The sequence below is a fragment of the Neoarius graeffei genome, chromosome 14 (genome assembly GCF_027579695.1).
Source record: "Neoarius graeffei isolate fNeoGra1 chromosome 14, fNeoGra1.pri, whole genome shotgun sequence".
In the NCBI taxonomy this organism is placed as follows: domain Eukaryota; kingdom Metazoa; phylum Chordata; class Actinopteri; order Siluriformes; family Ariidae; genus Neoarius; species Neoarius graeffei.
Window position 1 is genome coordinate 59,208,563 of NC_083582.1, and position 19,646 is coordinate 59,228,208.

At 39.4% G+C, this 19,646-nt stretch overlaps 1 protein-coding gene across 1 annotated transcript in view; it reads right to left on the reverse strand.

The window, feature by feature from the left end:
• Positions 1-1,262: 1,262 nt before the first annotated feature.
• The window catches only part of LOC132898498 (cadherin-12), a 294,117-nt gene continuing 275,733 nt past the window's right edge, over positions 1,263-19,646 (reverse strand). The window contains exons 10-12 of the mRNA XM_060940161.1: positions 15,542-15,659; positions 9,739-9,990; positions 1,263-1,790 (exon numbers count right to left, since the gene is read on the reverse strand). Coding sequence (XP_060796144.1) covers positions 1,267-1,790; positions 9,739-9,990; positions 15,542-15,659 — 894 coding nt within the window. The 3' untranslated portion in view covers positions 1,263-1,266. The remainder of the gene's footprint in view (positions 1,791-9,738; positions 9,991-15,541; positions 15,660-19,646) is intronic.

Genomic DNA, 19,646 nt, shown 5'->3' on the forward strand with positions numbered 1-19,646 from the left:
GTAACTCTGGATGACTTTTGTGTTTCTTCACATGCAGAAGTAAAAGATATCAGAGTGATCATTGACTCCAGTCTTTTATTTGAAACTCATATTGATGGCATTATGATGATGGCTTTCTTTCATCTCAGAAATATTGCTCAGATAAGAAATATAATGTCACTACATGATGCAGAAAAACTAGTTAATGCTTTTATTACCTCTAGGTTGGATTATTGTAATGCCTTACTGTCTGGATGTTCCAATATTCCAAATGTCTACTTTGATCAAAAGGTGCAAGCTTTCTGTTGGTATCTTATATAGTGAAGGCTACATCAGGGGGCAGAGCCTTTTCTTACAAAGCCCAACAGTTATTGAATAGCTTTCCAAAAAACTCCATACAGAACACATTGCACAGAAACTCCACACAGACAGTCACACAGTGAGCAACTGTTACACCCTGCATGAAATCAGATATATTAAAAAAAATAACTTTTTTTTAAAGTGGTGTTTATTTAAGAAAAGAGTGTGTTACATGACTCAATATAGTAGCTCATGTTTAGCCCTAAACTGATTTTACAGTTAGCATTATGTACAAGTCTTTACAGTTTCCTCACAACACGTCAACATCCATGTTAATGTGAGGAGCACATAATTACAAAAAGTATATCCCCAAGTGTATTCTAAAGAACAAAACAAGAGACTGTGATAAATAGAGATAAATACATAAAAATCCTAAAATAAAGAAAAAAAACAGCCTCATAAATAAATGATCATAAATAGCATTTAAATGATCTTTGGACAAACTTGGGCCATGTCTATATTTGGCTCCCATAATACTTAATGAAGCTGGTCTCAATGTTATACATGAGGAGCTAGAGCACTTGACATCTTTAGCACTGTCTTGCTTTTCTGGAAGGCAATGTGTTTGTGTGGGAAGTAGTGTGTAGGGGTAGTTTTGTGTGAGCATGAAAATCAGAGGTAATGCAAAGGGGAAAAAAATCTATTGAGGCACTTCTTAAGGATGTTTTCATTCCCTTTTTGAGTTTTCTCTTTCCTTAAGCACTGAAAACAAAACAAACAAAAATATGATCAAAAATAATACTTTTTTGAATTCTCGTCAATTTTACTGCATGGGGAATGGACAACCCAAAACTCAGAACATTACCTTGAGGATGAAAAAAAAAACCCAACAACATTAAAAACAGAAAGAAAATGATAATATCAAAAGAATATAAGATAGTGAAGTAAATAAATATACATCTTGCAAATTGACATGTCTGTTCACCATCAATGTTTGTTTTCTGTGGTACTTGTGGAGATGATGTCAGTCTGGCTTTGGGCATGTTCTCCAAAGATCTCTGCAAGGATTTTGAAATGAGGTCCCCACTCATTTAGGTAATCATAATCATCTTCTGTTTCATCATTTAATGATTCTATGGAGCTCAAGCTTTCTGCCACCGATCCCTCACCTTCATAAGCATAGGTGGCCAGTGAGTCATAGGGTGGTGCAGAGTTATCACCATCATGTGCCTCTAGTCTCTGACTGATGAACTTCTGAAGGTCTTCACTGTCCTGTGAGGCAGCTAATGGCTGAGAAACAGAGGCAGCCTCTGGTTTAACATCCCTCCGATAAAGGTTGTCCTTGATTGCTTTAGGATTTCGGAGAGTGCTGATGTCAAAGGCATGTGTGTCTTCCTCACCTCCACCTTCATCATCATAGTGAATAACATTGTCTCGGATGTCTTCTTTGGAGGTCATAAGGGTTTCCTTTTTCTTCTGCCGGCGAACTCCCATGTAGAGCACCACGATCACTGCGAGGAGACAGAAGCATGTAAACACAAATGTCCATCAGCCATCCATTTTAAATGAAATTGAATGTTTTTGGACCACAATCAGTGACTGAAAAAGAAAAAAAAAAAAAAATATATATATATATATATATATATATATATATATATATATATATATATATATATATATATATATATATATATATATCTCATCTCATTATCTCTAGCGGCTTTATCCTTCTACAGGGTCGCAGGCAAGCTGGAGCCTATCCCAGCTGACTACTGGCGAAAGGTGGGGTACACCCTGGACAAGTCACCAGGTCATCACAGGGCTGACACATAGACACAGACAACCATTCACACTCACATTCACACCTACGGTCAATTTAGAGTCACCAGTTAACCTAACCTGCATGTCTTTGGACTGTGGGGGAAACCGGAGCACCTGGAGGAAACCCACGCGGACACGGGGAGAACATGCAAACTCCACACAGAAAGGCCCTCGTTGGCCACGGGGCTCGAGCCCGGACCTTCTTGCTGTGAGGCGACAGCACTAACCACTACACCACCGTGCCGCCCACATACATATATATAACAGAAAAAATTTATTATATAAAGTCAAGGAAGAAGACTTGCTCTGATTTTTATGATTTACATTAACAATTTCTTGCCTCTTCACTCATGGGTTAACAGATTGGCAGCATCTTCAATCCTAAAAATGTCTCCTCAGGATGTGCAATCTTCATCCATTCTGTCTGACTGCTTTAAAGTACTGCAGAATTTTCTCTTTCTAGCTTTCTGACTTAAATTTTACTGAGCTATCGGAGACGAAATAATGCCCTGTGGCTAGAGTCTGGTAAATATAGATATGCATGTTCATGAATGCAGTGTAGTTTTCTCAGTGTGTGCAGACCGATGTTTCTTTTTTTTTTCTTCAATATGGGGTGAAGGGGTGTAGCAGTATATAGTGCCTGTTCAGGATGAAGGCAAATGTTCATAAATTCCATAAAACTAAAGACTTCCAGAATATTACACTTGTGGGAAGAATATGACACCAGCAGGGCCAAAGAAATAAAAATAACCCAGTGGTTTATGTCCTTTCATTTAAGAGATTATGGCTGTGAAACAACAGCCCCTCCAAGTGATACACATCTACATTGCAACACTTATATTCTCTCTCTCTCTCTCTCTGTATATATTTCTAAGGGGGTTATTTTGTATGTGTATTTTGCTTCAGATAAGCAGAAGAGCAATTGATAATGCATTTTACTTGGTCATATAGAGTTTTAACTGTGACTGTCATGCTGCTGCAGAGCTGAAAGTGGGTCAAGGCTGACAAATAGAGTACCTATAATGAAGGTTGCCCACTATGTCTCTCCCTGAACATTCTTTCTCTTCTCCTATACATGTGCATTTCCTCAGTGAGTGATTCAGTCTATCACAAGGATATGACTAAAAGAGCCTTAGGGGTGTCTCATTCTCATGGGTATGGAGGCAGTGAGCCAGCAAGGAATGTCAGCCTTTGCTAGTATCTTCCTAACACCTGTGCTGGTATTCTCTTATCAACAGTGCACTGGAATCTGGGGCAATATTCAAGGATGATACAATGTTCTGTATCATCTTTCAGCTTCTAGGCTTGTGTGATTGTATGCAATATTGCCATTGTCTCAGTGTGCCCCGTAACTATTGCCAAATGATGATAGTATTGCCTGTTGTTTTAGGAAAGAAGGAAAGAAGGGGGTTTGGCTAGACATATATACGGTAACATGTGTTGTTTACATGATCCATTACTACAGTTAAACAAACAAACAAACAAACAATAAATAAATAAATGTAGCTGGTTGCAAGTTGACTGTACCTGCGAGTATCTATCTATCTATCTATCTATCTATCTATCTATCTATCTATCTATCTATCTATCTATCTATCTATCTATCTATCTATCTTTTTGTTAACATGGTCAAAAATGTTTGCAACTTTACTTATGGCTGTAAATAAACCCATAAGCTATTAGCTGTAACTAAACGTATTATAAAATTGAAATGAAATTACAGAAATTATACATCCACATTCTCTGCATTGAAAAAAGTTGTTGAATTATTGTATCATGAAGTAGCCCAGATAAGCAACACACTGTTTCATTTTCTTAATTTAACACCCCTGCTCATGTTTTGTGAGTGAAAACATTTATGATTTTATCTGTTTGGGAAGCAAAGACAGGGGAAGCTAAGATGCATCAAAGAAAACTGTTTTGTTGGTCTGCTCTGAAATAAGACAACAGGCTATTAAGGTTCATATATGAATATACAACCCCGATTCCAAAAAAGTTGGGACAAAGTACAAATTGTAAATAAAATGGAATGCAATGATGTGGAAGTTTCAAAATTCCATATTTTATTCAGAATAGAACATAGATGACATATCAAATGTTTACCACTGTGAGACATCCCCTTTTCTCTTTACAACAGTCTGTAAACGTCTGGGGACTGAGGAGACAAGTTGCTCAAGTTTAGGGATAGGAATGTTAATCCATTCTTGTCGAATGTAGGATTCTAGTTGCTCAACTGTCTTAGGTCTTTTTTGTCGTATCTTCCGTTTTATGATGCCCCAAATGTTTTCTATGGGTGAAAGATCTGGACTGCAGGCTGGCCAGTTCAGTAACCAGACCCTTCTTCTACGCAGCCATGATGCTGTAATTGATGCAGTATGTGGTTTGGCATTGTCATGTTGGAAAATGCAAGGTCTTTCCTGAAAGAGATGTTGTCTGGATGGGAGCATATGTTGCTCTAGAACCTAGATATACCTTTCAGCATTGATGGTGTCTTTCCAGACGTGTAAGCTGCCCATGCCACACGCACTAATGCAACCCCATACCATCAGAGATGCAGGCTTCTGAACTGAGCGCTGATAACAACTTGGGTCGTCCTTCTCCTCTTTAGTCCAAATGACACGGCGTCCCTGATTTCCATAAAGAACTTCAAAGTTTGATTCGTCTGACCACAGAACAGTTTTCCACTTTGCCACAGACCATTTTAAATGAGCCTTGGCCCAGAGAAGACATCTGCGCTTCTGGATCATGTTTAGATATGGCTTCTTCTTTGAACTATAGAGTTTTAGCTGGCAACGGCGTATGGCACAGTGAATTGTGTTCACAGATAATGTTCTCTGGAAATATTCCTGAGCCCATTTTGTGATTTCCAATACAGAAGCATGCCTGTATGTGATGCAGTGCCGTCTAAGGGCCCGAAGATCACGGGCACCCAGTATGGTTTTCCGGCCTTGACCCTTACGCACAGAGATTTTTCCAGATTCTCTGAATCTTTTGATGATATTATGCACTGTAGATGATGATATGTTCAAACTCTTTGCAATTTTACACTGTCGAACTCCTTTCTGATATTGCTCCACTATTTGTCGGCGCAGATTTAGGGGGATTGGTGATCCTCTTCCCATCTTTACTTCTGAGAGCCGCTGCCACTCCAAGATGCTCTTTTTATACCCAGTCATGTTAATGACCTATTGCCAATTGACCTAATGAGTTGCAATTTGGTCCTCCAGCTGTTCCTTTTTTGTACCTTTAACTTTTCCAGCCTCTTATTGCCCTTGTCCCAACTTTTTTGTGATGTGTTGCTGTCGTGAAATTTCAAATGAGCTAATATTTGACATGAAATTTCAAAATGTCTCACTTTCTACATTTGATATGTTGTCTATGTTCTATTGTGAATACAATATCAGTTTTTGAGATTTGTAAATTATTGCATTCCATTTTTATTTACAATTTGTTACTTGTCCCAACTTTTTTGGAATCGGGGTTGTAAAATATAAAGAAAGATAAAATGAAACACATACACTGTAATGGTCAAACAGACAGTGAGGTCCAAAGGTCTGAGACCACATTGAAAAACAGTAAATCTAATAAGTGTAATATCTTGAAGAGTTAATAATCAAGTTTTTGCACTGTTTTGAGGACAAAGCAAGCATCTGTGATGGTATAGGGGTGCATCAATGCCCACAGCATGGGTGAGTTGCATGTGTGTGAAGGTACTATTGATATATTTTGGCATATTTGGGATTTTAGAGAGATCTATTCATCAAAGCAATGTCTATTCCCAGGAAGTCCATGTTTATTTGAGCGGGACAATGCCAGGCCTCATTCTGCATGGGCTTCAAAAGCATGGCTTCATAGACACAGTGTGTGTGCTTGACTGGCCTGCTGCCAGTCCAGATTTGTCTCCTACTGAGAATGTATGGCACATCATGAGGAGGAGAATCAGACAATGGTGACCACAGACTGTTAAATAGCTGAAGTCTTGTATCAAGATGGACAAAGATTCCAATTGCAAACCTGCAACAATTAGTATCCCCAGATCCCATAAGATTAAAAAGTGTTATTAAAAGGAAAATTGATGTAACACAATGGTAATGCCCTGGTCCCAACTTTTTTGAGTGTGTTGCAGACATCAAATTCTAACTTCATTTATATTTACAAAATACAGTTAAGTTGGTCATAAAATGATTGAAAATCTTTTCTTTGTACTTTTGTCAGTTCCATAAAGGTTCATGTGAATTAACAAATCATAGATTTTTATTTTTATTGCAGTTTGGAAAATATCCCGACTCTTCTGGAAATTGGGTTAATATTATTTATGACTGAAAAATTACTCCTGCTTACTTTAAACCCATTTTAATCCTTCTCACCCATTAATTATGCATAATTAATTAATTGGTATGCAAAAATAAATTGCTGGATTAAAAAAAAAAGATTTATTTATTTATTTATTTTTAAATATATAAAACTTGTCAACTAGTTTGATTCCAAAAAGATAATGCCTCTTATTCTGAGCAAAGCGTGTACTATAGATATTAATGTGGCTTAAACATGGTTTAGTTTCAGGTCTGTTTCTTTATGTCAGTTTAATTTGTTCTCCCTTGAAAGTGTAAATGAATCTATTACAGTGATCATGGTTTGAAAATAAAGCATGGGGTCAACTGAGGGAATGGGTAAAACTTGTGGGAAGAGGTAAAATCATGGACATATGAAAGCTTAAATAGATAAATAAATAAAGCATGATGTAGGGAAACAAAGTAAAAAATTTTTGGACTCATTGACCCTCTGACATCTACTGTCCAATACATCTCTGAGCTTTCTATGATGCAGGATTGTGGGGCGCTACAGAATAAACTGTAACGATTATCATCAAACAGCTATAACTTTAAATTCTGCATCTTCAGGGGGTGATGTATAAACAATATTCAAGACTATTAGTCTCACCATATTTTGCATTAGCTCTTTACTGTGCAGTGATATCTTTCTGAACTGTCCTTCTTTACCACTTAGAACTGTTCTTGCAGATGTTTTGTTTTGCTTCACCATTGTACTTTATATGATGCTACATGCTTGATCATGTAATTTGTACTCAGTCTGCTTATCTGTTCATTTGCCATTTGGATTATATTCCTGCTGCTCTGCGTAGTTAGTGCATAATTAATATTTGGCTTTATATAATAAGCCAAAAAATCCTGTGCATTTTTCTGTACTTAAGATTAGATTAGATTAGATTAGATTAGATTAGATTAGATTAGATTAGATTAGATTCACTTTATTCATCCCACATCGGGGAAATTCACGTGTTACAGTAGCAAGAAAATGTCAAACAGATAACAAATAAAACTGAAATAAAAATTAGACAAACGAAGGATTAAATACAGAGGGCTATTTGCATTATCTACCATGAAAAAGTATAGAAAAATTGCCTTATTGAGAGGCTTGGAAAAATTGCACATTACAGGTAGACTCTGTATATATACACACACATATATACATAAATAATATTTATATATATATAAATATAAATATAAGTATGCATAAAAATAGTTTAAGGCCTATATTATTGCACATAATAATTGCATCAATGAGAGATGGCAGAGGTAGTAGTGCAAATATAACGACAAACAGGTTATTGGTGCTACGTTACAAGTTGTGGGTGTTATACAGTCTCTTATATAGTTTGCTATACTTATACCCAAAACTGGCGGCACGGTGGTGTAGTGGTTAGCGCTGTCGCCTCACAGCAAGAAGGTCCTGGGTTCGAGCCCCGGGGCCGGCGAGGGCCTTTCTGTGTGGAGTTTGCATGTTCTCCCCGTGTCCGCGTGGGTTTCCTCCGGGTGCTCCGGTTTCCCCCACAGTCCAAAGACATGCAGGTTAGGTTAACTGGTGACTCTAAATTGACCGTAGGTGTGAATGTGAGTGTGAATGGTTGTCTGTGTCTATGTGTCAGCCCTGTGATGACCTGGCGACTTGTCCAGGGTGTACCCCGCCTTTCGCCCGTAGTCAGCTGGGATAGGCTCCAGCTTGCTTGCGACCCTGTAGAAGGATAAAGTGGCTAGAGATAATGAGATGAGATGAGATACCCAAAACTGACATTATACTTTTTAATCCATACATCTGTTATCTATACTGCTTATCCACCAGGGTCACAGGGAAGCTCAAGCTGATCCTAGCGGACTTCGGGTAAGAGGTGGGATACACCCTGGGCAGGTGTCCAATCTATCACAGGAATAACACAGAGAACAGCAACCATTCACACTCACACCTATGGGCAATTTATAGTAGCCATTTAACCTAATATGCATGTTTTTGGACTGTGGGAGGAAAGTGGAGCACCTGGAGGAAACCGATGAAGGCACGAGGTGAACATACAAACTCCACACAGAAAGGCCCCTGTCGACCACAAGGTTCAAGCCCGGAACCTTCTTGCTGTGAGGTGACAGTGCTAACCACTGCACCACCGTGATGCTCACTTTGTTGTTGTTTTTATTATTATTATTGTTGTTGTTGTTGTACTTATGTATTGGATGTAAACACGTTTGTGTCATTAAGCCACAATTATGTGCAATATTTTTGGTTCAGTAAGGGACAGATGAGTCATTAACTTATCGTGTTGAGAAAGTCCTACTTTAATGACCAACAATTCTAATTAAATTGGCATTGCAAGGAAGCAATCAGGGCTCCCTAGCCCATTCTTTATGCTCAGTGGTTTAGTTTATCACTACAGAACCTAGAGCTTAGATCTCAATGAGTAATTTAGACTGGGCCATAACTAAGTCCATCTCGTTAGTGGGGACGTTTTTTTTTTTATGAATCTGATTAGGAGAGAAGCCACCATGGATGATATCCCTGTGCCGAATTAATAACTGCATTCTAATTAACTGAGCTTGGAAAGCTGCAGAGGCCTGTTTATTTTGATCCATTCAATAAAAGGTCTTCCAGGATCAGGTTGGCTAATAGCTCATGAAGCACAGAACTTTAAAAGACCTTCTTTTTTTTTTGAATTAGCGATGAGTAGAATTAATAGAAATATTCATACAAAATTAAAAATGGGAAATAGTTTTCAGAATCTCAGTTTAAGTTCCTAAAATGACTTCTCTTTACTGTTTTGTAATACTTTTTCACTCATCAGAGGAGTATACTTGATGCATGCAATATATATATATATATATATATATATATATATATATATATATATATATATATATTAGTAATCTTGATGGGTTCCAAATCTGCACTCCACCATCTGGCTACACTAAGGATTTAATCCTCAATTAAAGGAACCTAATTACTGAGATCATCTGCATTGTACTTGTGTTTGGAGCCACTGCAATCCATTTGTTGGATTCCTTTCAGTACCTTTAAGCGACCTTGGGATATTGAAAGGTGCCAAAGAAATTCAACATTATTATTATTATTATTATTATTATTATTATCCATAATGTATGGTTCACAACTACAAAACTTTTCACAAAAAAGGAGGTTTTACAAGCCTTAATATTACAATATCCTCCATGTATAAAATACTGTAGTCACATGATTGTGCACTGCCACATAATGTTATATTGATATATTTCAATTCCATGTTAATTATGAGATTTGTTTTCATCACTATTTGGTCACAGCCAGGAGGTCACTCACCTAGCAGTATTACAATGCAAAGCAGAATAGCGATAAGTGCCCCGGTGCTGAGACCCACAGGGAGAAAGATGGCCTCTGCACTGCAGGTCAGCAGGGAGCCATCAGAATCACAGCCACACACACGGATGGTCAGGGTACCGGTGCTGCTCTGTACTGGGTAACCATTGTCCTCAATCACAACTGGAAGGTGGTAGATCTCCTGAGCATGCCGCCAAAAGCCACTGCGCAGGGATACAATGCCTGCAGTGTTGTCTAGGTGGATAGGGATATGAAAAAAGGATATTAAAGCAAGGTTTTTTGTTTGTTTGTTTTCCAAACAACAGTTTTCAAAAAGTGATTTAATAAACAAATTAGCAAATTAGAGCCTGGTTTATTCTTCAGAACAAACTTACAAAGCTTTTGGAGCATTAGAAAGGCACTTCAAGTGAAGCATAGTGTGGCAGATTAGGAAAAAAAAAAAAAAAACTTTCCCAAACTACCCTCCCATCAACTCAAAGGCTGACCAGTATGAACATTTCAATGAGTGGGGTAAAAACTGGCAGGAGCACATCTGTCAGTCTAAGGGCATGATCTGTAGCATTGTGGAAGCAATATCCTTAGATATTCAACCATCTGTTCAGAATATCCATTCTAAATTAAGGTGGTTATACAACCCCAAATATGAAAAAGTTGGGACAGTATGGAAAATGCATATTAAAAAAAAAACACAATGATTTCTACATTTACTTTGACTTACAGTATATTTCACTGCAGACAGTATGAACCAAAGATATTTCATGTTTTGTCTGGTCAGCTTCATTTCATTTGTTAATATACATCCATTCCTGCATTTCAGGCCTGCAACACATTCCAAAAAAAGTTGGGAAGGGGGCAATTTAGGGCTAGTCATGAAGCAAAATAATTAAATAAAGATGTGATTGAAAACAGGTGATTATAGTCATGATTTGGTACCAAAGCAGTGTCCAGGAAAGGCCTAGTGTTTGAGGATCAAAGTGGTGGACCATCACACTGGGGAAATATGTATTGCAGTCTGATGAATCAGTAATCCAGGTCTTTTTTTTTTTATAAGAAATGGACACCATGTGTTCAAGACCAAAGACCGAAAGGGCCATCCAGACTGTTATCAGCAACAAGTCCAAAAGCCAAGGTCTATGCCCTTGGCAAAGGTAACTTACATTTTTGTGATGTCAGCATTAATGCAGAAAAGTCCACTGAGGTTTTGGAGCAACATATGCTGCCTTTAAGATGACATTTTTTTCCAGGGATATTTCAACAAGACAATGTAAAACCACATTCTGCACACATTACAAAGGCATGGCTGTGGAAGAAGAGGGTGCCTGACACCTCTGTTCCCAACAGAGAATGTGTGGCAAAATTTGAAATGAAAAATATAATAATCATTGTGTACTCTTGCACACCTTAAAATAACATCTGACATGCTTTATCATTTGGTGTGTTCAGTCCTGTAATATCTTTTAAGTGTTATGTGAAGGAATGGAAACATTACAAAGTGGTAAAAACTTTATTGTCTCAACTTTTTTTTAAATGCATTGCAAGAAACAAAATTGAAATGTGTTTATTTTGAAATAATAAAAAAAAAACAATCCCCCCCCCAAAAAAAATCATGAGTTAAAACAAAATAATCTGCTGTTGTACTATTTTGAGTGCAGTGCAGGTCAAAACTAATGTACAAATCTCATCTCATCTCATTATCTCTAGCCACTTTATCCTGTTCTCAGGGTCGCGGGCAAGCTGGAGCCTATCCCAGCTGACTACTGGTGAAAGATGGGGTACACCCTGGACAAGTCGCCAGGTCATCACAGGGCTGACACATTGACACAGACAATCATTTACACTCACATTCACACCTACAGTCAATTTAGAGTCACCAGTTAACCTAACCTGCATGTCTTTGGACTGTGGGGGAAACCGGAGCACCCGGAGGAAATCCATGCAGACACGGGGAGAACATGCAAACTCCGCACAGAAAGGCCCTTGCCAGCCACGGGGCTCGAACCCGGACCTTCTTGCTGTGAGGCGACAGCACTAATCACTACACCACCGTGCCGCCTAATGTACAAATCATTGTTTTCATTTTTTTATTATTTCAATTTCAACATACAGTCCCAGCTATTTCTGATTTGGGGTTGTAACTACTAAAATAATTTCATTGATCAAGGAGTAGAGAGACAAGTTATATTGTTTCATTTTCTACATGTTTTTGTACTGCTAGTACTGTTAACCAATACACACTCATATAAAGTGTAATGAATTGCTCAACCTTTTTCAGTTAGAGAAGTGGCATTGTTTGTTTGTTTGTTTGTTTGTTTGTTTGTTTGTTTGTTTGTTTGTGAAATCAGTGTTTAGGGACTTTGATCAATGCTAATCTTACCCACGAATCATACTTTTTGATTGGGTTGTCCATTCAAGCTTAAACCAGAAATCAAAAGCCAGGAGTCATGCTTTCAGTTAAATGTTTCCCATTAGCTGCTCCTTGTTGGATGTGCAGTTAAAGCTTCACTCACAACCCACCGTAAGTGTTTTGGACACGCACGGGTTGCAGGGTTTGGTAGCTCACAGTCATGCCGCAGGGTCGTGGTGAACCTGGGAGAAAGTTTGGGGGAGGAGTACAGGCAAAGTACTTGTCAAGTACAGGTTGCACACCTGACTGACCTCGAGGCGTGGGGAAAGTTGCGCCATTCGCCTGTGGAAAGCGTATATCTGATGCACGTGATCAGTGTGTGTTCAGTGAGTGTGGAGTGTGTGAAACTTGCATTTTACCAGTTTCCTGCGCTACGAGTTCGGGCCGCACTTGTGAAGCATGTGTGATGCATGTGATTAGTACGTTACAATCACTCATAACTTGCATGTGATGCAAGCCAGGAGTGGGTATAAAACCAGCGTGTCTGCAGCATTCTGCATCTGTCTTTCGACTGAAGAACATTGGATATTTTGTGGGAAAAATGTAAAAATTTTCAGTTTAAAGTTTAGAAAATGGGACCCAAGAAGAAGCGAGCAAAAGTGAAGTAACCCAGCCTGAAACAGCAGAGGGGGAGGAGGAGGAAGAATTTGATGACGATGGTAGCAGCACCGGGGAGCCCTGCACAGACATGGAGAAGAATGCCTTCAAGCCGGCAGAAGGCACAGCACCCCGCCAGAGGTATTTTCACAGGTAAATACACATGCTTTAAACATTCATTTCAGTATCTATATGCTTATGTAATTAATATTATATATGCTAATTTTCATGTATGTTTCAGCTAACGATGCCCAGAAGTGAGGACATTGCAATCCCATCATTGCTGTCAGGCCATTGTGCCATGCTCAGTGATGAGGACAAGGACATCCCGACACCCCTTCCCACCACTCAGCAGGAGTAGGAGCAGGACAGTAGCTTGGAGTCAGAGTCAAAGTGTGTTTCAGTGCCCAAACTGTTGGGCTATTTAGTTGGGATTTTTTACAGCGTAATACAATGGATTATTCCCTTATACTCTTTTTTTATTATTTGATGTTTGCAAGGTAAATTACACATATAGAGGTTTTCGACCCACGTGACCGTTGCCATGTCAACAAGTAGCCGGCGCCATTTTGATGGTCACAAATTTGGCGACTACCGGTAGCGATACACTGTTGATCATGACGAACTCTCATTGTCGAGTATTTTATCCGGCCTAGATGACGCGAGTAAGAAGCGATATCACCAGAAAATCAATGATGCTGGTGTACGTGATTTGTACACGTTACCAGGCTATCTTTTTCTGGCTTTGCAGCGCTGCAGCGCAGGTGATCTTCCTGACCTGCAGTCAGGCGTCTGGGAAATTCCAGGGAAAAAACATAAAAGAAAAAGGAGCGAGATGCAGAAAACACCTTCACTATCCAGCGACGTAGGGCTGCAGGGCGAGCAGAGGGAGAGGTATTTGCAAAAATTGAGGTTAGCAGGCTTAGAGAACGACGTTTACCTGCTTCCACCAGGATTGTTCACTGACGTACGGAAGTACACCAAGCTCTCGTCTTTACCTGACTTCGGCCCACATGATCTGTATATCTATGTCATTAAAAACCAGGCTGGGTAACATGCCTACATCAGCAGGTCGTCCCTGGAGCCGGTGGTCGCCATCTTATTACAGCTAAGGTTTGTTCACATTTTCATTTACTTTCAGTCCTCAGGATAAACAAAATGCTATTAAATGTCATTGAAATAACTTCTTAGTCTGTTGAGACATGGCCCGTTATAAATTTGCTGTTACCAGGCAATGACCAAGAACTGTATTATTAGGGTCGGTGTCTGTGTTGTAGCAGTGCACTAGCAGCTAGCTGTTAGCACTAGCTAATGTCAACAACAGTAGCTAGTATGTTACTGTAGCAATGTTTACATTCAGTCATTTGGATGACTGTTAAAACCTTTCAGTCTCAAGTTTTTCCTTTACTGTATTTACTAGTTTACTGAGCTAGCGCGCTAGGGCAGGCTGGGAGCTAGCGCGCTCGCTCAGTAAACTAGTAAATACAGTAAAGGAAAAACTTGAGACTGAAAGGTTTTAACAGTCATCCAAATGACTGAACGTAAACATTGCTATAGTAACATACTAGCTCCTGTTGTTGACATTAGCTAGCTTGACCTTCAAAATGGCGGACACCGGGGCGTCACGTCACCTGTGATGTCACGTCGAAATCCTCTATACTCAAATAAAAACAGCAAATGAGGTGGTCTTCTTCCTTTCTACTGTACAATGCTACATGCTAGGTTCCTTGGTTCCTCCCCAATATATATACCCAGAGTCTTGCCCCTCATGTTGCGTGCAGGTCGCGTGCGCTGTGTGCACACCACACATAGGGGTAGAAAGTGAGATGTACTTCTGTCTTGTGGGCCACACAAATAGCAAGTGTGGAATACTTGTGTAGTATTTCTGAGGCATGTCACTCATACAATGACCGTGTGTCACTCATGAATCTTACTGTCATCGGAAAAAGCCCCTACTGCTGACTTGGGTCAAGCGTACAAAAGGAATACGGGTCCCGTACATAGTGTATGCGTTCTTGATTTGTAGCAAGACCCACAGAATTTGCATGTGCAGGACCAAAAGTCTCCATGGGCAGTCTGCGACTTTCTACAGCGCTGAACACACGCAAGTCTCAAGCATGGTTTTGCTAATTTTTTTTACCGTAGACCGCCCATAACAGTCCGTACGGTTGGTTGTGAGTGAGGCTTAAGATGCTTCTACTGTTCTAAATGACTATGGACAATTTCTAGAAATTTATCTCATCTCATCTCATTATCTCTAGCCGCTTTATCCTGTTCTACAGGGTTGCAGGCAAGCTGGAGCCTATCCCAGCTGACTACGGGCGAAAGGCGGGGTACACCCTGGACAAGTCGCCAGGTCATTGCAGGGATGACACATAGAGACAAACAACCATTCAAACTCACGCCTATGGTCAATTTAGAGCCACTGATTAGCCTAACCTGCATGTCTTTGGACTGTGGGGGAAACTTGAGCACCCAGAGGAAACCCACGCAGACACGGGGAGAACATGCAAACTCCACACAGAAAGGTCCCCGTTGGCCACTAGGCTCAAACCCAGAACCTTCTTGCTGTGAGGCAACAGTGCTAACCACTACACTGCCATGCCACCCCAGAAATGTCATCTACACTTGCATAATTACCTTTCTAATTTTAAAACAAGACATGATTTTGTTGTTCAGTGACAACAAGGAAAACTTTATAGCAATAAAACAGGTTCCTCTATATATTCCTCTAATTCTATCAGTAGGATATACTGATTGTGTGTGTGAGAGAGAGAGACTCACTTCCAAAATCTTTGATGGTGAAGTTCTTGATCTTCATCCCTTCCTGAGGTGATTTGAAGGAGAAACTGTGTTCTGTCATAGGAATATCCTCATCCTTTGCACTGAAGGTCTGAATCACCTATGGATAAAGGCAGTTTGAAGGAAGTAGATTGATGTTTGTGTGGATGTTCAGTAAATGTATAACAAACATTTACTGTGGTGAATTATTATAAAATTTCATTACTGGAACCTAAATTACACTGATGTCTTAAAACAGATTATTTTGGACTTTTGTGGAACCAAATGCACAAACTTTTTATTTTTTATTTTTTGTAGACCAGACTGCAGCTTCATATACCCTATCAGCAACAACTTGGTCAGTTAAGAAGGCATATGTGAAGTACAATCATGGGTACAATGAACAAGAGGGACCATTTATTTTCATCATCCTTTTTCCTTAAAATGTCTTTAAAGGAGAGACTAATTTGTCCAAGCAAAGGACAAAGTACAAATACAGAAGTTGAAAAGTCATGCAACTTTATAGAAGCCAAAATACATACAGTGGCACCTGAAAGTTTATGAAACCTTTACATTTTTCTGCATTTCTGCATAAATTTGATCTGAAATATGATCAGATCTTCATCCAAGTCCGAAGACTAGATAAAGAGAAACAGGTTTTTAAAAATGACACAAAAAACATGAGAGTTTTTACATGTATTTGTTGAGCAAAATTATCCAACATTAAATATCTTTGTCAGAAAAAGTATGTGAACCTCCAGGAGTATGAATTAATTTAAAGGGAAAATTGAAGTCAGGTGTTTTAATCAAGGGAATGGCATGAGTTTAGTGGCCCTTCCCATGTTTCAAGAACTGAAGCTTGGGTCTTTACGATAAAGGTCTGTTCTTCACCACAGATTTATCAATGCTCACCAGTCTGGAAAAGGTTACTGTGGCAGCGGGGGCGTGGTCAAGCGCCAGTCTGTGACAGGAGGGCGGAGTCAGGGAAGGTAAGTGGCAGAATCACTACACCTGATGTCAATTAACTTGTGTTTGTGTGTGTCTTCCCAGTGACCGCGCCCTACTTAAGGAGGGAGAGCATAGAGCAGAGGAGCTCATCCCCGAACCAGACGCTGGTCGTGTGTGTGTGTGTGTCTGTATAGTTTACGAGTTGTTTACTGAAAAGTGTGGCAATAAAACCCCTGGTTACGAACCTGATCTCTGTCCTGCCGTCCTCTGTGCTCCACCCACCCATACAAACTGTTACAGATACAAAGCCATGTCTAAAGAGTTTGGCCTCCACCAATTCACTGTCAGGCAGATGATATATAAATTGAGGAAATAAAACACTGCTGTTACTCTCCCAAGGTGTGGTCAACCAACAAAGATCAAGGTTGTGGCAAATAATAATACAGGAAGTCACAAAGAACCCCAGGGTAACATCTAAAGCCTGACAGGCCATTCTTGCATTGAATAATGTCAATGTCTTCGGAGTCCACCATTAGGCAAAAACTGTACAGGAATGGTGTGCATGGCAGGATAGCAAGGAGGAAGCCACCACTCTCCAAAAAGAACACTGCTTCCTGTCTGATGGTTGCTTAAGACCACCTGGATATAGCCAGAAATCTATAGGAAGAAAGTTCTATGGACAGATGAACCTAAAATAGAACATTAAGAAAAACATTATGTTTGGTGAAAACCAAACACTGCATTCCAACATAAGAACTTCATCCAAACCATGATGCTTGGGTTTGGCAGTATCATGGTTTGGGGCTGCTTCGATGCCTTGGGTCCAGGACAGTTTGCCATTATTGATGAACCTATGAATTCTGGATTGCACCAGCAAATTCGACAAGAAAATGTATGGGTATCTGTCTGTGAACTGAAGTTTAACCATAAATGGGTCATGTAGCAAGACAACAAATGATCACACAAGTAATTCTACAAAGAAATACAAAGAAAGTTAACATTTTGGAATGGCGAAGTCCAGACTTTAACCCAATAGACATGTTGTGAAATGACCTAAAAGAGCAGTTCATGCAAGGAAGCCCAACAACATAATCAAGTTAACACAGGTTTGTGCACACATACAGTGCTGCCTGAAAGTTTGTGAACCCTTTAGAATTTTCTATATTTCTGCATAAATATGACCTAAAACATCATCAGATTTTCACACAAGTCCTAAAAGTAGATAAAGAGAACCCAGTTAAACAAATGAGACAAAAATATTATATATGATCATTTATTTATTGAGGAAAATGACCCAAAATTGCATATCTGTGAGTGGCAAAAGTATGTGAACCTCTAGGATTAGCAGTTAATTTGAAAGTGAAATTAGAGTCAGGTGTTTTCAATCAATGGGATGACAATCAGGTGTGAGTGGGCAACTTTTTTTTTAAGAACAGGGATTTGTCAAAGTCTGATCTTCACAACACGTGTTTGTGGAAGTGTATCATGGCACGAAAAAAGGAGATTTCTGAGGACCTCAGAAAAAGTGTTGTTGATGCTTATCAGGTTGGAAAAGGTTACAAAACCATCTCTAAAGAGTTTGGACTCCACCAATCCACAGTCAGACAGATTGTGTACAAATGGAGGAAATTCAAGACCACTGTTACCCTCCCATACATGTCAACCCCTACCGATTTCCTGTATTCCCTACAGATTTTGCCATTTTAAAAGTGGTACGGGCATAGTGGTATTCAACTACAGATTTTTCTACATTTTCACCTTAAAATTATTTTGATTTATTACCATCAAAAAAATCGTCATGAAATACAAAAATGCATGGGATCCGCCATTTTCTACATTTAGAATTACTCAACCGGTACTTCCGCTAGTACCAACAAGCCATTCCGAATGTCTGAGCATGCACAATTGTGATTTTCCTGCACACCAAGCGGGAAATAACAGCACATGTAGCGTAACAATAGACAGGTCAAGAGGTCAAGATGTCGGCACCACCAAAGAAAAAACTCAAAACATCTAAAACTGGAGGTCGCTTTCTTCCCGAATGGACAGAAACATTCAATGGAATAATTATCGCTTCCAAAATGGGTGCTGAGTATGTCAACTGCACAATTTGTTGTAGAGACGTGAAAGTGTTTGCCTCTGGAATTTATGACGTGAGGGAACAAATGAAATCTTAAATGCATGTGAAGAATGCAAACCAGAAAAAGAGACAGCCATCAATTAATTTCTTCATGCAAAAGCAATCAGGAACATTGCTGAACAATGTGCCAAGTGAACCCCAAATTATTGGATTATGTGAGAAGAGACACTAAATTTTGTTGAACTGATATAGGGTTAAGAAAACAGTGACTGTTGTTTAATTGAGTGTTAACAGTACATATGGATGTACAGAAATAAACAAGTGTATATATTAGGTAAGATCTGATACATTTTTATTATGCATGAAATATTACTATGGATTTGGTATGGAAATTATGGATTTCTTTACCAGGGAGTACAGGTGAGAGCCATGAGGGGTTGACATGTATGCCCTCCCCAGGAGTGGGCGACCAACAAAGATCACTCCAAGAGCAAGGAGTGTAATAGTCGGCGAGGTCACAAAGGACCCCAGGGTAACTTCTAAGCAACTGAAGGCTTCTCTCACATTGACTAATGTTAATGTTCATGAGTCCACCATCAGGAGAACACTGAACAACAATGGGGTGCATGGCAGGGTTGCAAGGAGACAGCCACTGCTCTCCAAAAAGAGCACTGCTGTTCATCTGCAGTTTGCTAAAGATCATGTGGACAAGCCAGAAGGCTATTGGAAAAATGTTTTGTGGACGGATGAGACCAAAATAGAACTATTTGGTTTAAATGAGAAGCGTTATGTTTGGAGAAAGGGAAACACTGCATTCCAGCATAAGAACCTTATCCCATCTGTGAAACATGGTGGTGGTAGTATCATGGTTTGGGCCTGTTTTGCTGCATCTGGGCCAGGACAGCTTGCCATCATTGATGGAACAATGAATTCTGAATTATGCCAGCGAATTCTAAAGGAAAACGTCAGGACATCTGTCCATGAACTGAATCTCAAGAGAAGGTGGGTCATGCAGCAAGACAATGACCCTAAGCACACAAGTCGTCCTACCAAAGAATGGTTAAAGAAGAATAAAGTTAA